The sequence below is a fragment of the Erythranthe guttata genome, chromosome 10 (assembly GCF_056151865.1).
Source record: "Erythranthe guttata isolate IM_541 chromosome 10, IM_541, whole genome shotgun sequence".
Lineage (NCBI taxonomy): Eukaryota > Viridiplantae > Streptophyta > Magnoliopsida > Lamiales > Phrymaceae > Erythranthe > Erythranthe guttata.
Window position 1 is genome coordinate 12,976,337 of NC_142542.1, and position 18,095 is coordinate 12,994,431.

An 18,095-nucleotide genomic window follows, 5' to 3' on the forward strand; every position below is an offset into this window, starting at 1 on the left:
TGACATTTATGTATTTAGTACTCAACTTTAGAGATGCCCTTCGTAGTTTATTTAAATTTTTGCATAGTCGATTATATGTTTTTGCCAAAATAAAATGTATAATTCACATTTTGTTAGATATAACCAATAACAAAAAATCATAGGCACAAAATTTTCCATCAAGATCTCGTGATGAAAAGAAAAATGATTATTAACTACTCACTATGTAGTGAGATTAACTCCCAGTGATAGTCGAATAATCTCTCCTAGTGGGAGGCAGTGGATTGTTTCTTCTTTCGTCCTTAATTCTTTTATGATTTTCTTTCTGCTAAATCCTCTCGCAGATTCGGTCGTACGGTTTGCGCTTGACTTTGGCGGCTATGTAATTTTAGTTGTGCTAGGGTTTGCCTAACTAGGGTTTTTTACTTGTGCGGTTATTTTCTTTCATTTTTATCGCTTCATTTATTTTTCTCTATCTCGTTTGTTTTCCCAGCCGCTCATCGGAATTCTGCAGCCATTCCGGACACATAACAATATCTCATCTATCTCTTGGTTCGGATCCGAAAGTTCCCATGGATGAGATCACTTCGGGTTTGGCCAACATGGTGCATCTATCATCGGCTGAAGAGGAAGGTTTGGTTCTAAACAGTGATTCGTACGGGGGAGGCGATGACAACCGGGGCCTGATGCTTGTGGGCCAAGTGGTGTCTAACAGCGAAATAGCTGGACATACAATCAAACATAACATCCTCCGTATCCTTAACTCGATGAAGGGCTGCATTTTTCAGTCGGTTAGAGTGAACACTTTCACGATTCAATTTAATCATCATCTCGACTATAAGTTTGCGACATGAGGTACTCCCTGGATTATGGATCGAAATGCTGTGCTGTTCCGCAATTTACCGGTTGGAGTAGATCCTCGCTCGGTGGAGATTAGTGAGATGCTGATTGTCTTACGAATTCATTATCTCCCCTATGGTCAGCAGACAGACTCTATCTTGAGGCAAGTAGCTTCGAAAGCGGGTGACGTTGTTGAAATTATGCCGAGGAAATCTGACGAGTACCAAGGGTTTGTGCGTGTAAAAATCACTATTAATATTATTCAGAGTCTGAAACGGGGGATATTCCTCCACGGGAATGATGGGTCGGAGGTATGGATTGGGTTTACGTACGAGCGGCTTCCCAACTTCTGTTTCTTGTGTGGTAAGGTTGGTCATAGTGAAGTTAAATGCGAGAGCCGCTACGCGCCTGACTTCGTGGACCCGGGCTCTCAACTTCCATTTGGCCAGTGGCTTCGGGCTTCGACCAACAAAGACGAGCAACAATCTGATCTACCTCTCCAAGCCATTCGTATGCCTTCTAGGCAAGGAGGAAAGAACAACATTCAGCGAGGCAAGGAAAATACAGTACCTGCAATCTTCGAGAGAATCAACTCATCACTCATCCGATCAAAATGCAACCATTAATCAGTGGTAACTCGGGTCCACGAAAGATCTTGAACGTTACAGGGAAATCTCGCAAGAAAAAAACTGAATCGATGGGTGATGTTGACGGACAACGGATAACGACGAAACCTACTCTCTACCTGATGGATGAAGACTCTAGCACATCGGCGGCGACTGCAGAGTAGTCCCGCCGCGCACAATGAATTGTCTATTCTGGAATTGTCAAGGGCTTGGGGGTCCCTTGAAAATTCATGCGATCGGGAACATACTCCGACGACACAACCCCCAAATTGTGTTCCTTTCCGAAACGAAAGCAACACAACGGTATATTGATAATCTAAAAAATAAATGGAATCTATTTGGAGTAGGAGTTGAGGGAGTAGGCAAATCGGGAGGCTTTACTATGCTGTGGCTTAAGGATATCGACGTCGTTCTTCAGAGTTTATCTCGGCATCACATTGATGTCATAGTCAATGGCGGAATAGACCAACCTCAGTGGCGATGCACAAGATTTTATGGTCACCCGGACAACAACCATAGACATAGCACATGGAATCTTTTGAGGAATTTGGGCACTCAGAATTCACTTCCGTGGGCGGTCGAAGGGGATTTTAACGAAATTCTCACCCAATCGGAAAAGGAAGGGGACGTGGACCGTATACATAGCTTAATGGAAGATTTCAGGGCGACATTGGTTGATTGCCATCTGTGAGACTTGGGCGGTGATGATTTTCAATTTACGTGGTCCAACAGACAAGAGCACCCGCGCACTATTAGATGCAGGTTGGACCGTGTACGTGCTTCAGGCAGTTGGAAGAATCTCTTTCCGACGGCAGCCGTTAGCCACCTGCCCTTGCTAGGGTTGGACCATGCTCCGATCTTGCTGAAATTCCACAGTGGAAGTCACAGAAATGGTGGACGACGTCGGAAACCGTTTAGTTTTGAGGCTATGTGGGTTCGCCGGGAGGAGTGCGAGGGCCTTGTGAGGCAAGCGTGGCATGGCCAAAGTGGGTCGAATCCAGTAGAGTCACTTATCAACTGCATAATGGATTGCCGGACGGTTTTCATGAGCTGGAACAGAGATGTTAGGATGGGCCCATTCTGGCAGATCGATGAACTTCAGGATCGGCTCCAACTACTAGAAACAAGAGATCAGACGAGTGCCATCCGTCAAGAAATCCGACACATTCGAGAGCCAGTCGAAACATTATATGGAGACCAGGATACGTATTGGCGCCAACAAGGTAAGGCTCATTGGATGAAGGATGGTGACAGAAACACGATGTTTTTTCATGCTAGGGCCACCAATCGGAAAAAGAATAATCAAATCGATAAACAGAAGGACAAAAAACGGGGTATGGCAATCGGGGGATAGGGCGATCGAGTCGATCATATCCGAGTATTTCACTAATTTCTTTCAGACTTCTGAGTTCGGGGACCCAGAGATAGATGAGATCTTGCAAACGGTGGAACCGAGAGTGACTGCGGAGATGAACCAGAGGCTCTTGCTCCCCCTTTCAACGGATGACGTAACCCTTGCTCTCTCCCAAATGGCACCTATGAAATCTACCGGCCCAGATGGCTTGCCGGCTCTATTTTTTCAAAATACTAGCACATTATCGGATCCAGTGTCTCTGACTGTGTTCTAGACTTTCTTAATAACAAAAACCTGTCCCACGCCCTTAAATTTACTTTTATTGTTCTTATTCCTAAGTCAGCAAAACCAGAAAAAATCACCAGAGTATAAGCCTTTTAGTCTATGTAATGTTGTCTACAAACATGGGTCTAAAATCACCATAAATTCCCAAACACAATCAGTCTTTGTTTCGAACCGTCTTATAACCGATAATGTGCTGGTCGCTTACGAAGTAAATTACTTTATAAGGACAAACCCGAGTCAAACTTCTAATTACATGGCTATTAAACTTGACATTAGCAAAGGGTACGATCAATTCGAGGGGAGGTTTATGAGGAAAACCCTAGCTCGTCTTGGTTTCTGGCCCCATTTTATTGAGCTTATTATGCTTTGTATATCCACTGTTTCTTACTCTTTCTTGTTTAATGGTGCTCAGTTTGGATCTGTTAAGCCTTCCCGAGGGCTGAGACAGGGGGACCCACTATCTCCCCATCTCTTCATTTGTTGCGCGGAGGTTCTTATCTCGATGGTTCAAGTAGTAGTGGCAAGCGGCGATATTCAAGGGGTCCAAATTGCCCCATCAACCCCTACTATTTCTAATCTCTATTTTGCAAATGACACCCTTCTGTTCTGTCGGGTTTCTGAGTCAAATGTCCAAACATTGAAATCTATCCTCGATCGGTATATGCATGCCTCCGGCCAGGAGCTGAACTTCGACAAATAAACTATGAGTTTCAGTCCCCGGACACCTGCACATCTTCCAACATTGGCGCAAGAGACTCTGGGCTTCCAGATTGTTGTTCAACATGAATGATATCTTGGAATGCCAGCAACACTTGGACGAACACGGAAAGAAATATTTGTAAGTTTGAGAGAGCGAGTATGGGTAAGAATTCGTGGGTGGGGGGAGAAAAAAATATCTCAAGCAGGCAAAGAGGTTCTTATCAAAGCAGTGCTGCAGGCAATACCATCCTACGTAATGAGCTGCTTCGCCTTGCCAATTGGGATCATTCGGGACATTGATGCAGCAATCCGACGTTACTGGTGGGATTCCGGAACGAGCAAAAAAATGGCTTGGGTTTCCTGGCAGAGGTTGTGCATACCTAAAAGCCGGGTGGGATGGGGTTCCGGATATGAGGAGTTTCAATTTGGCGCTACTGGCAAAACAAGTGTGGCGAATTTTGATCAATCCGTCCATTCTCCTGACAAAGATTCTCAACGCCACGACGAGCACCCGCCCCTCGGCTACGTAACAAAGTATTTTGAAGACCAGACCATTCCTTCTTGCAGGTCTGCGCAAACGCATAGGAGATGGAGCTGACGCGGCTACTTGGGGCGACCCTTGGCTGAGGGATGATGGAAATTTCCACATGATTACTAAGCGGTCACCTTCCTCCCCTTTTCCTAATAGAGTAGCTGACGTATTGGATTCAAATGGAACTAGTTGGGACGCTGATTTGATAGCCACAAATTTTTGGCCGGTTGACCACCATAGGATTTTCGAAGTCCTTGTTGGAAGAACGAATTGTACGGATCTGTAGGTTTGGCACTATGCACATTCGGGCAAGTTCACGGTTCGAAGTTGTTATCATTTGATCTTTTAATCGAGAGGTAACGGAATAGGACATGGTGGGTCGGCTGCAACAATCTCACGGGATGCTTCGGATCTCCATTGGAAATGGATTTGGCAACTTGAGATTACACATAAAATAAAAGTGTTCTTATGGAGAGCCTGCTCGAACATTTTACCAACTAATGTAGCCTTATTCCGACAAAAAGTTACGACTTCGCCAACGTGCCCACGTTGTGGCTTTCACTCCGAGACCGTAGTACATGCTTTTCAAGATTGCTCCGGAATGCGGGAAGTGTGGTCGACTGCTCCTTTTGTCCTCCCTGACCTCGACACTCAAGCTACAATATGGCAGCTTATACTCAAGTGGAAAAAAGATCTTTTTTCCGACACCCTAATTCTTGCCGCCATTACCGCCTGGAGTGCATGGTTTTTGCGGAACCAACTTCTACATGACGGCACCTTCTTGGTCTCGACGGACATTGTATCTTGAAGTACGGCGTTCATCGAATCCTATTCTCAAGCGAACCATTTACTCCGTCCGCATTTGGTTGTACAAACGCATAGAGCAACATGGCCCCCTCCTCCTCTTGGTACGATCAAACCTAACGTCGATGCGGCCTTCCCTCGTGGTCAGGATTTCTATCAGGTTTCTCTTCTGGCGTGTGACTCTGGAGGGAGGTGTGTATACTGGCAAGTCCGACAGTTCATGGGCAGACCGCAACCAGTTGATGGAGAAACGCAAGCAGCCAGGATTGCAGTGAATTAACCCGACATAAATGATGGAATTTGGTTATATGACTATATGTGACTATATTAACTGTAGTCATATTTTTTTTTATATTGCAGTTTTTTCACTTTTTCAACTTAACAATTCCGATTATATAGTGTGGTATAGTCATGTTCACCAAATTATATGAAACAACGAAGATTCCCTATTATTTACGAAAACAATCCAATCAACATCCACACAAAAAATCACAATTTGAATCTAGTTATTAGAAGTCAACATGAAAACGAGAAGATAGAACATATTCGAATATGACTACAGTCATATTCAACAATAGTCATATCCGAAAAATACATAAATATGACTATAGTCATATTCGAATAGGGAAAATTACGGCCACCCCCCTAATGTATGGTCAAATTACGAAAAAACCCCTCTTGTTTGGATAATTACAGCCACCCCCCTCCTTTTAAATATTTTTACGTAAAAATTATGTAATTCGATTATTTACCGAACCAAATCGTATATTTAGTTCGGTAAACGGTATGAAATGTTGGCGTACCGAAATTTTTGTCCGGTTTTACTGAATTAACATCCCTAAATTTACCTCTGGAGGGGTCTTTTCGTAAGATAAATACATAGTTGAGGGGGGTGGCTGTAATTACCCTAACATGAGGGGGGTTTTCGTAATTTGACCATAGCTCAGGGGGGTGGCCGTAATTTGCCCTATTCGAATATGACTATAGTCATGTTACTACTGTTGTTTAGATCTGAAACTGTATTTTCAGATTTGAAAAAAAAGGAGAAATCGAAAAATACATAAATAAAGACAAAAAAAAAGAAAAAAAAAATTGAATAGTCATATTCGAACAAGACTATAATCACGTTGATGCTGCGGCTTTGGATCTGGAGAGAGAAAAAAAGAAAAAAAAATCAAAAATAACGAAAGAGAGGTGGTGTGATGTGTAGGAGGCGACAACATGAGTTTTTGGGGTGGTTTGACATCGTAGCAAGTCTTGACGGCAGAACCCTAGGCGGCGGGGCGGCTGTGATCTCGGTGGTTGGGTGAGTGTATAATGGCGGTGGTGTGAAAAGGAGGGAGGAGTGCAGCGACGCTGGTGTGAATCTCGAAGGCGAGCGGCGGCGGTTTATAGATCTACAAAGAAGAAGAAGAAAAAAAAAGAGAGAAAATAGAGAGAGAGAGAGAGAGAGAGAGAGAGAGAGAGAGAGAGAGAGAGAGAGAGAGAGAGAGAGAGAGAGAGAGAGAGAGAGATATCTGCAAAGAAGAAGAAGAAAATAAAAGAGAAAATAGAGATTATGAGAGAACCAGAGAGAGAGTTAACGTGAGAGAGAGAGAGAGTGAACGTGAGGGGATACAGAGAGCGAGGAAATATAATTAAAACCCTAACACATAGGGGCACTTTAGTTATCATGTCTGGTAAGGGGGGTCTCACCAATTTAGATTGGGATTTGGGTTATGAGACAAGTCTTTAAAGTCAATTGAGTTTAATTCAAAATATTTTCTAAATGAGGCAATATTGCATATTTCCCCTTTCTTAAATATCAAAACCAAGAGAAAAGGAAGTGAACTATTTGCAGAACTAGATATTAAACGATCCATTCCGACTTCAGTTTTTAAAGTTATATTTCATTTGGGAGGGTATGTTTAATTTTTGTTTTACATAAGTTATACAATTGAATATATCGTTGTGCAAGTGAGCCTTTGTCAATTGACTCAGGTTCAAATCTCTTTGTTAACGGTCGCTGGGTGGAGCTTGTCACTGAGCTATATGGCCTAGTGGTTGGAGCAGGTGAGCCTTTGTCAATTGACCCATATTCAAATCCCTTTGTCAACGGTCGCTAGGCGGAGCTTGTCACTGAGTGGCGAAGCCATGATTTCATCACTGGGGTGCTAAATATGCATTGGAGCTTGTCACTTAGTGGCGAAACCATGATTTCATCACTGGGGGGCCGAATATGCATTAACAAATAACGTTAAAAAACCAGTAGATAACAAAAGAAAAGTAACTATTTTTTTTTTTTTTTTTTTGCATTTATTTGGATTTTAGGTGCACTAAATAATAAAAATATGGTGGACTTAATATATAAAGGCGTAATACCGTAGATACTTTTATAATTGATGATGGCTTGAGTTCATCACTTCCCAATGGTGAATTTGCCTGTAGTTCCAAGTCACAATTCGTAACTTCTTTATCCTATAGGAAAACAATGCAAGCCAAAAAAACTATACATACACATATATAGTAATAAAAAAGTTACAATTTCGGGGGGGGGGGGGGGGGGGGGGGGGGGGGGGGGAAGCATAACCCACTGACCCTACACTGACTTCCCCTCTGCTTACGATTATTTTAACCATTAAATATTTTTATATTTTAGTTGTTCTTAAGAACATTTGGTGGCGGATGTTTTAGTCGCCGTCCCATACAGACTCGTTCCTGAGAATTCGGGGGCCCTAGGCGAGGTTTAAATAACAACTGAAAACATGAGCCCCTATTTGATAAACCATTTTTTTTATTAATGGGTGTTTGAAATTGAATGTATTAAAAAAATATAAATAATATTTTCTAAAAATTATAAAATAAAAGATTATGGGGGTTCGGGGCCGGTGCCCCCGAAATATTTTTTGAAATGTATGAATATAAAGTAGCTAAGAATATGGAAAAAAATTCAAAATTGACAATATGATTTGCTGGTTCACATCCCCCGTGACGTATAATCTTTACAGCTAATAGACTTCATAAATATTTATAAACTTGAATACACTAATGAATATTGATTCTTATTTTAGAATATAAATAAACAATTAAGATATTCTAATTTTAATATTTAGGGGCTCCAAAGTTAAAAAAATTGCAAAAAATCTATTGATCATTTAATTTAAATTTATTTTAGAACTGATGTTCCAAAATATTATGTATAATAATTTTTTTAAAAATAAGTACTAATATATAAAGTGTAAATAAAATATTTGGGGGCCCCAAATTTTCATAAAAATTCTGGGGCCCCTAGGCGACATGCCTACTTCGCCTCCCCTCAAAACCGACCTCCGGTCCCATATAAAGAGTTGATGCAAATGATCTTTTTAGAGCAAAGGAAGAGTGTTGATCCACGTTGAATAAGCCAAGGACTGTGAGAGGAGCATTTCCTATACAAATCCTGTTAAAATAGCTAGGGTTTCTATAGTTGCTTTTCGTGGATAGTTCATAATTTGAATATTTAGAGCTGGCAATCGGGCTGAGACGAGCTTGGGTCAGTTCTAGCTCATATACCATCGGGTCATGTGTTTATAGGCTCAAACTCAGCTTACGTATTTTTTCAGGTTTCGAATTTATATCGGGCAATATACATTAGTAGAAAAATAACTTGGAGTCGTAACAAAAAATATCTTTCACTACAGGACAATTTTGGAGTCATAATAAATGCTAGATTTTACCATAGCTATTTGCTACGACCATTTACCATAGCAAAATTTTTGTCATGCTCGTATATGATAAAAACCTTTTTACTACGAATTTGATACATTTTGTTACGGTTAATGGTCGCAGTAAAAAACATTTTTTCTGCTAGTGATATAAATTAAATATTTTACAAATTTATTGTTGGGCTAAATACCTAACACGCAAGTGCACGTATCGCAAACAAGTAGTAAAAGTGGACTCGTGAGAGTCGGATGTCGACCCCACAGGGAATACTCAAATTACCTAATCCTAAGTACCAAATTCTAACAATTATGATTTTTATCCAGCCTACGCAAGTTTGTCAATTTAAATCAATTAAACAATTAAACTAATTAAGAAAGCAAATAATCACGAGAAAATATCAATATAAAAACGGATCTAGGATTTTATCTTCCCCCTATTCGATAATTCATCACCCAATTAAACCTCTATCATGCAAGTTACGATTCCCGATTATTAACCCAAGACACTCAGTTACTCATAACCCGCTATCGCGTGTATTATGAGTCTATTATTCATAAACGATTCATTATATGTCTATGCAAACCAATTATGAATAAAGCATTAAATAACAAGTCTCGTAAACGGCTACCTAAGGTATTATCTGTATGTCTACGATAATACATGCAATTGACACACTCATCCGGTGAAAACTACTCGAAGGCTCTTCTATCCCCGTTCTAATTATTAAAACGATATGTCAATCAATTCTAACAATAACACATAGCAACATAAATTAGCTAGGTTCATGCGCTAAATAAGATCAAATAGAAGAAATAATCATGGAATTTAAACTTGCATAATATTAGAAAAATAGGTTTGAATCACCACATAGGGTTCCAATAAAATCCTAAATTAAAAGCTTAGCTACTCGTAGTTCTTATGATAAGCAAAATAGAATAAATAAAATAAGTAAGAAAAACTATGCTTGAGTCTTCGTTGATCTTCGTTCTCCGCGTTTTGTGGTGTAAAATTTCGTGCTTATGGTGTAGAGATTTGTTGCTTTTATAGGCTTTTCTTGATAAGGAAGTAGTGGAAACCCAATAGGAATCAATTTCCGCCACTTGCCCCCATCAGGATTTTTTCGTCGATTTGTGCCATGTTGGAGTTCGAATTTTGGAATGTTGTGTAAATAAGAATTGTAGCCCTTGAAATTAGCTTTCCAATGCCGCAAAAATCACCTAATTCGGAGTTCGTATGAGAGAGATATGCTTGAAATGGTGGACACTGTCAAAGCTGTGGCAAGATTCCTTCTTCCAATTTGATTTGTTTCCTTATTTGCAACTTTTTCCTTTCTTTTTGTTATTTTTTCCTTCATGGACACCTAATTCTCGTTTTTCACGTATAAAACACAAAATCAATCAATTAAAGCACATATATAATTAACTCAACAAAAGATCCACGTAAAGTAAACGTATTGTGTGTAAAATCTACACTTAGGGGTGGAAATTGGAACGGAATTTCCGAATTCCGCCAATTCCGATCCGAAAATATCCGAATTTGGAACACTTTTTTTCATTCCGATTTCTGATATTCCGATTTCCAATTTTTCCGATTATTTTTGGAACGGAATTGGAATTACATATAAAATTATTGGAAATTCCGATTTCCGATCCGATTGTATTTCCGAAATATATATATATATATATATATATATATATATATATATATATATATATATATATATATATATATATATATATATATATATATATATATATATATATATATATATATATATATATATATATATATATATATATATTGTATTTTTGAATTGTTTTTCTGTTCATGTTTTGCAAGAACTATGGTTGCTTTGAAAAACAGATTATGTTGTTTTTACAAGTGTTTACATTTCATCTTATTGACCTTTGCTTTGGATTCTTGCCTTTTGCCGGAAAATTACGAAAATATTAAAAAACAAATACTTAAAATTACCATTATTTCCGATTTTGGAACAAAAAATTAAGAATTAATGCAATTTCCGAAAATTCCAAAATTCCGCCGATTCTGAGGTATTCCGAAATTGGAATGGATTTTGAAATTCCGATTTTTTTGGAACGGAAATTGGAACCTATTTCTAACTTCCGAAAAAAATTGAAAAAATTCCGAAAAAGGCATTTCCGATCCATTCCGTCCGATTTCCACCCCTATCTACACTCAACACTTATTCTTAAAATAAGTTAAAAATACTCATTGAAAGTAAAAAAAAATCAGTGATATTTAAGATAAAACTTATATCTAGAATACTCATTGAAAGTCAAAAACAAAGATAAAATTAAGATTAAGTCCATTCGTAATATATCTAGAGAAACCCTAAACGTGACTTTTGCAAGACAGTGTAAACAAGGGTTTTACATATACTAGCTAGGTTTTATATGAAGAAGATGTTAGTATTTTTTAAGTTTTAAGTTAGTAAAACTTTTAATATTCTCAAGATTGATTTCAATAAAATTTATGAATTAATTCCTACTAGTTGTTGATTGTTTCCATCCACTCGTGTGTATATATATATATATTAACTTAGTCGGGCTTTATTTGGGCTGAGCCATGATAAGCTCAAACTTGGCCCATAGTTTAATCGGGTCTAATAAAAAATCTCAAACTCGACCCGACTCACAATTAATCGGGCTCTGCTCAAATAAATTTGTTGCGAGCCATCGAGCTTCGGATAGGCCCGGCTCAATTGCCGATACTATATACAGTGGCGAATCCAGGATTTCCGCAAAGGGTGTTCGAAAGTGAGTATAATAAAAAAAAATTAAATAATATTTATTAAATATGATGGACGAAAAAATTCGGGGGTTCGGGGGCAGCGCCCCCGAACTTTTTTTTAATAGTATAAGCTCAAAAGAATACAAATATGTAAAAATTTAAAATAAAAAAAAAAAATTATTTGCAAATTTTAGGAAAATTTGATGAAAATATTAAAGAAATTAGAGTTATAGGGTACAAAAATATGCATTTCTTGGAAATTAGAAAGAAAAAAAAGAAAGAAAAAAAAACTAAAGAACCATCTAGCAGATTGGGGATCGAACCCTGCACTTCATAATGTGAAGTGAACACGCCTTGCAACTTGAACTACCAAAACAATTAAAATTTTTACAGTTAATGCTATATATGATATATATAAAAAAATATTTTTTTCTGAAAACCAAGGGTGTGCAGCTGCACACCCTTGCCCACTACTAGATACGCCACTGACTATATATATCTATATAAACATTATTTGAGTTATTTTTATAGGGTTTAGGTAAATGGTACACAAAGAGATAATGAAAAATATGGAACCACTTATAGCTTAGCAGGAGGGGATATTTAGATATGAAATGAGTGGACGACTGTTAATGAATTGGATGAGTGGCCGAGAAGGAGATCGGATAAGAGATTATAAGAATGTATGGTTTAAATTTTTTCACACATGAATGAATAACTTTTTATCCGAAATTTAATTATGGTTTACACTATTTCATTCAAATTTGATTCGAATTCGATGTCTAACTATTAATTTTTCGGAATTTTGTTTAGTTTGAAACAATTGCGGACTTATTCTTCCGAAATTTCCATCAGATCTAAATTAATTCATATGTCAAGGAGAAAGACGAAAGATCGAAAAGCTGGACGGCATTTGCCGGAGGCTCTCGTATAGTTCTGATTTTGAATGTATGTTTTATTTGTAATATTTTGTAAGTTACCATGCAAATCGGAAAAAAAAAAAAGAGAAAGAACACGAACACGAACAAAGTGAATTCGAAACTGAATCAAACCCAAACATTGTAAAATTGATATGTTTTACTTTTTAGTTTTATAAAAATTCAATAAGTTTACTTCATACTTCTGTTTTAGACAATAACTGATTCGAAAATTGATACAGTTGTGTGGAAAACGTGAGGTCTAGGTAAGTTAATATATATATATATATATATATATATATATATATATATATATATATATATATATATATATATATATATACATATATATATATATATATATATACATATATATATATATATATATATACATATATATATATATATATATATATATATATATATATATACTAGTATTCTACCCGTGCGATGCACGGTGATAAATTGTATAGTTTAACTATATAATTAAGAATAAAACTATTAGAAAATAAAAATAAATATAGTTATACAAATTAAAAATAACATTTTAAAATAATATAAAAAAGAATTATTGGCTTAGCTGTTGTAAACCAACAACCACAGTTATATGTAAAAGTTTGTAAAAGTAAATATTTACAAATTTTAGAAATAAATATTCAAAAAATCGAAATTCCCGTTTGCCCGCCCAGGAGCTGATCCATAGAGCTCTCTCAGAAGACTTTTGAGCGATAACTCAATTCCGCACAACGATAGTTAATGTATTCGAAACTTGTAAAAGCCAAGTAGCTGTACGGAAGAAAAACAAAAACAACAAAATCAGACCCCTTATTTCAGTACTGTTAAAAAAAAGAACCATATATTCACAAACTTCTCAAAGGTGTTGACATAAATCAAATAATAGAAATCTAAACCTATCACTGCTACTAATTGATGATTATAGTTTCTTCTTTAACTTTCCTATCATACTAAGTAAATCCACAATATCTCGCCTGAATTTTTTTTACACCGCAAAAAAAATTCATTTAGTAACTTACCTGTTTTCACAATATATATTGAAGGATGAACCAAATAATACATCTTTTCGAAAGAAAAAAATTATATACTCAGAACCTCTTCATCGCGGTTCTATATTAACCAAATATAGAATTATATTTGCTAAAGACTACATCTTGATGGAGAAAAGAAAAACAATAATTTTTTCTGGGGCTCAGCCCCAATAAAACTAAAATACATTTGAAATATATACATTGCTTACATATTTGTGTATATAATTTTGTGTAGAGAGTAAGATATTTGGTTGATGATATAGAAAACATTGCTTACATATTAAAAAAATTTTGGAATAACCGGGAAAATGTTGGATATATTGCGGAAGTATATGTGAACAAGATTAACAAGGAAATAATTGAAGAGTACGTATCTCCTACATATTTTACTCTTGCTAATACATGTTAAATTACAAATACAATCTTACACCTATTTATACTAATATAGGCATAAGTAGTACATGCATCATATTAAATATATTCATCATGAATCCTAGATATACATGTATCTAAGTATTCATGTATTTGTCTATTCATGTATCCTATCATACATTGTACATGCATGTGGATACACTTCTAGAAAGTGCATTAACTCCAACACTCCTTCTTAATGTGCTTTCGTCTTCAGCTCCAAGATTCTTCGAATTTGCAGTCTTCTTCTTCTTTTGGAAATTGACTAGCAAAAAAAGAAACAAATATTCTTCGTTTTCTTCGAAGTAATTTTCTTGGTGTTGTTTTTTTTTTTCGATCGACAATACTCTTCCAAATGTCCAAACCTTTTTTTTTTTTAGTTTGTGCATTGGGGTTTGCCTTTTGTGGTTGCCATCCTTCTCCAAGTGGTTTGACTTGCAAATACTACATGGGGGATACATTTTTTTTTTTACAACTCCACATGGAAGTTTCTAATTTGCTCCTTCTACTCAATCTTTGCACAAAATTTTTCCAGCAAAGATGGGAAGAGATTGTTGAGGGAGTTATGGAACTTGCCATTGAAATCTCCTTCTTGATTCACTGAGGGATTCTGGAACTTGCCATGAAATCTCCTTCTTGATTTGATTTGGGATACGTATTGCCTTTGGGTTTTTTTTTTCTTCAATCTTCAATCAATTGAATGCGTGATCAACTGATTCAACGATTTTTTTTCGAAGGCAGGGATTCGTGTTCCCTTTTTTTTTTTTTTTTTTCTTTTTTTTAACGCCCCAGTTGAGTATGATCAACCGGGCTCTGATACCATGTTGGATATATTGCGGAAGTATATGTGAACAAGATTAACAAGGAAATAATTGAAGAGTACGTATCTCCTACATATTTTACTCTTGCTAATACATGTTAAATTACAAATACAATCTTACTCCTATTTATACTAATATAGGCATAAGTAGTACATGCATCATATTAAATATATTCATCATGAATCCTAGATATACATGTATCTAAGTATTCATGTATTTGTCTATTCATGTATCCTATCATACATTGTACATGCATGTGGATACACTTCTAGAAAGTGCATTAACTCCAACAGAAAATAGAGAGATTTTCTGCAGGGGAATCTCCAAAAAGATATGTGTGAATGATGATGTCCACAAATGCCGATCCTTTATAGACCCAAAGGAAAAGGAAAACTGAAAAAGAAGTGGGGGTGAGGAAGAAACGTGATGAGATTTACAGTTGCTCGAAGACGGTTATGGAGAATAGGAGAGATTACGTGTCAAAAAAAATGTATCCCAAAAAAATCTAGGGTTTCTCAAATAAACTCTAAATATATGAACATTAAAATATTTTCCAGAATTGCAGAAGCCAAAATAATTTACCGGGCAGTGTCATAAAAAAAAACTAACAGCTGCACCAAAAGAAGAAAAAAAAAAGAAGGAAATTCAAGGAAGGAAGATTGCAGAAGAATATATAACCATTACAGAACGTGACTAACCTAGAAGACTCAAGAAGATAGAACAAATGCAGACAAAATACTGTACATGTGGAAAAGAAAAAAAAATCATATCCGGCAAAAACAATGCACTCGAGCAAAGTAGTACATATCCAGCAAATACACCAGTGAAAATAAACACGGAGAAATTAATGTGCGGAAAAAAAACACATATTCAGGGAAAAAAAAAAAAAACCCCAACGCAACATAAAAAGTGCTTCAAGAGGAGTTCTGAAACCAAAAAAATTTCTATAATGGATAAATAATGGAAACTGAGATGTGGTGGAGGAAAAATGGTTGTGGAGCAAAATAAAAACTGCCTGGGAAGTTGAGAGAAGACGTGGGGAAGAGAAGTTGTATGGTTGAGAAGAGAAATTGAAGGAGAGCAACTTACGTGGGGAAGAGAAGTTGTATAGTTGACTATCATGAAGAATAGTCCATTAAGAATCTGCTACTACAAATTAAATAAAAAATCACAACTGCCAAAAAAAAAAATGCATAATCAACTATATTTTACAAAAACAAAAGATATACAAATATTATAATTGATTTATACAATAGAAATCAATAAAAAAAAAAATCCAAAATAAAAAATAAAAAATTGGAGTCGATCAACCTTGATCGACTACCAGAGCATAGTCGATTAGCTTAATCGACTATTGAACATGTACATAGTCGATTAAGATTCCAGTATGCGCGAATTTCTCTACACGCGCCGTCATCCGCCTAATCCACCAAAAAACCCTAAATCGGCCTCCCCATCGTTACCACACCGCCGCACCACACTATTCAATCAATCCCTAGCTAACAAGAATAAAATAAATAATTCATACAATAAAACACAAATTAGCATTTTAATGCCCACAAAAAAAAAAAATAGGAACGATTCAAAGGTATTTGTTAACCATTGTTGGTCACTCCACAAACAATTTCTGAGCACATGATAATCCAACACTAAAAAAATAATAAAAGTAAAAAAAAATAAATACCTTCATCAACATTTTTTGTTGATTCTCCTCCGACGACGAGTGCTTCCTTTTCTTTCTCAACAGCCTGTTCTTCTTCTTCTTCCTACACACGCCGACAACGAGTGCTTCCTCTTCTTCCTTTGTCCATCTTCCGGCTACGGCGGCAGCAGCGGGGAGAAGATTGCCGGAGAAAACAGGGAGAAAAAAAACACAGAAGAGAGAAAAGTTGAAAACGAGAAAGCGGAATGGAAAATTAAAAATAAGATTAGGGTTTTGAAAGAGTATAATAGACAATTAAGGGTAGTTTAGGAATTATGAAAATATCACTTGGGTGGAATATTAGCTAACGAGGTTTTCTCTAATGTTTTTTGGGAGGGGGTGTTTCCTTAACTATATTTCCTAGATGGGGGAGTTTTCTCTAATTTTCCCTTAATTTAGAGGACCACGCTATATGCCAAAATAAGGAGACTCATCTATAAATAATAATTGCAAATTTTTGACACGCACTGAAGTTGATATGAATTAATTTAGACAGGCACTTCAATTTTTATGCAATGTACTGAGGCCGATGTTGAAAGATACCATTCGTATAGAAGAAGGGAAGATGGTCGGATAGTAATGAAGAAGAAAACAATATTGGACAATGGGAACGCCGTTCCTTACAATCGTTCTCTACTGTTTCAATACAGAGCTCATATCAACAACGAGCTCTGTAACCAGAACAAATCGATAAAGTATCCGTTCAAATATGTCAATAAGCGCAATGATTGAGTTACAACTGCATTTTATCAGTCCCGTAATACGAGACGGTGAACAAATAAGCGATGAGATAAAGATGTACTACGACTATAGGTATATTTTCGACTTATGATGTTACTTTATCGTTAAAATTAATCTTTTTTTGACTTAATGTTTATTCGTGTATATATTCATTTCTTTTCACAATATATTATATATTGTTTAAAAAATAAATCATGTTTACTTCAACTAATGTGAATTTCATTTTCTTATATATTTTTAAAATATTTTTGCAGGTACTTATCTGCATGCGAGACCAGTTGGAGGTTGTTTGGGATTGATATTCATTACAGAGATCCACCGTGATTCGTTTGAGCTTCCAGCTACCTGATTGTCAAATGGTTGTCTATCATGAAAATCAACATTTGCATAATGTAGTCAATAGACCGTTTACCAAACAAAGTATGTTCTTAGTATGGTTTGTGGCAAACAAACGGTTTCCGGAAGCCAAATCAATCAAGTACGCGGATTTCCCACAATACTTCATTTACTATGATGAGCCTATGTCATGGGAGCAACGAAAAAAAAAAGAATTTTCGATCGGAAGACTTAATAATGTTCTTCCAGGGAAGGGAGAAGACTACTGTTTGAGGTTGTTGCTTAATATTCAAGTTGGTTGCAGAAGCTATAAAGAACTCATAAGTGTCAATATGAAGGTCTACGATACCTTTAGGAATGCACGCTACGTATTGGGTTTGTTGCAGGATGACAAAGAGTACATCGACGGTATACATGAAGTAAGCAGATGGGCGAGCGAATACTGCACAAGTTTATTGTTCGCTATTCTAATATTAGCCAATAATTTGAGCAGACCTGAGTATGTATGGAACAAATATTGGTCGAAGTTATCTGATGACATGCTTTACAGAAACAAAAAGAGTCATA

General features: G+C 36.5%; 2 protein-coding genes and 1 long non-coding RNA gene across 3 annotated transcripts; 2 read left to right on the forward strand and 1 right to left on the reverse strand.

Moving 5' to 3' along the window:
- Positions 1 to 848: 848 nt before the first annotated feature.
- On the forward strand, positions 849 to 3,073 carry LOC148767559 (uncharacterized). The gene is made up of 4 exons (XM_088824670.1): positions 849 to 1,371; positions 1,793 to 2,132; positions 2,178 to 2,668; positions 2,724 to 3,073. The coding sequence occupies exons 1-4, from the start codon at positions 849 to 851 to the stop codon at positions 3,071 to 3,073; spliced, it is 1,704 nt and encodes a 567-aa protein (XP_088680796.1).
- A 264-nt stretch (positions 3,074 to 3,337) lies between these two features.
- On the forward strand, positions 3,338 to 3,784 carry LOC148767560 (secreted RxLR effector protein 78-like). The gene has a single exon (XM_088824671.1). The coding sequence runs from the start codon at positions 3,338 to 3,340 to the stop codon at positions 3,782 to 3,784; it is 447 nt and encodes a 148-aa protein (XP_088680797.1).
- Positions 3,785 to 9,616: 5,832 nt separating this feature from the next.
- Positions 9,617 to 12,087, reverse strand: LOC148767561 (uncharacterized). Its single transcript, XR_016034090.1, has 2 exons — positions 11,460 to 12,087; positions 9,617 to 10,163 (listed from the first exon to the last, which is right to left on the reverse strand). It is a non-coding gene; the product is annotated as an uncharacterized LOC148767561 (long non-coding RNA).
- Between the last annotated feature and the right edge of the window lie 6,008 nt (positions 12,088 to 18,095).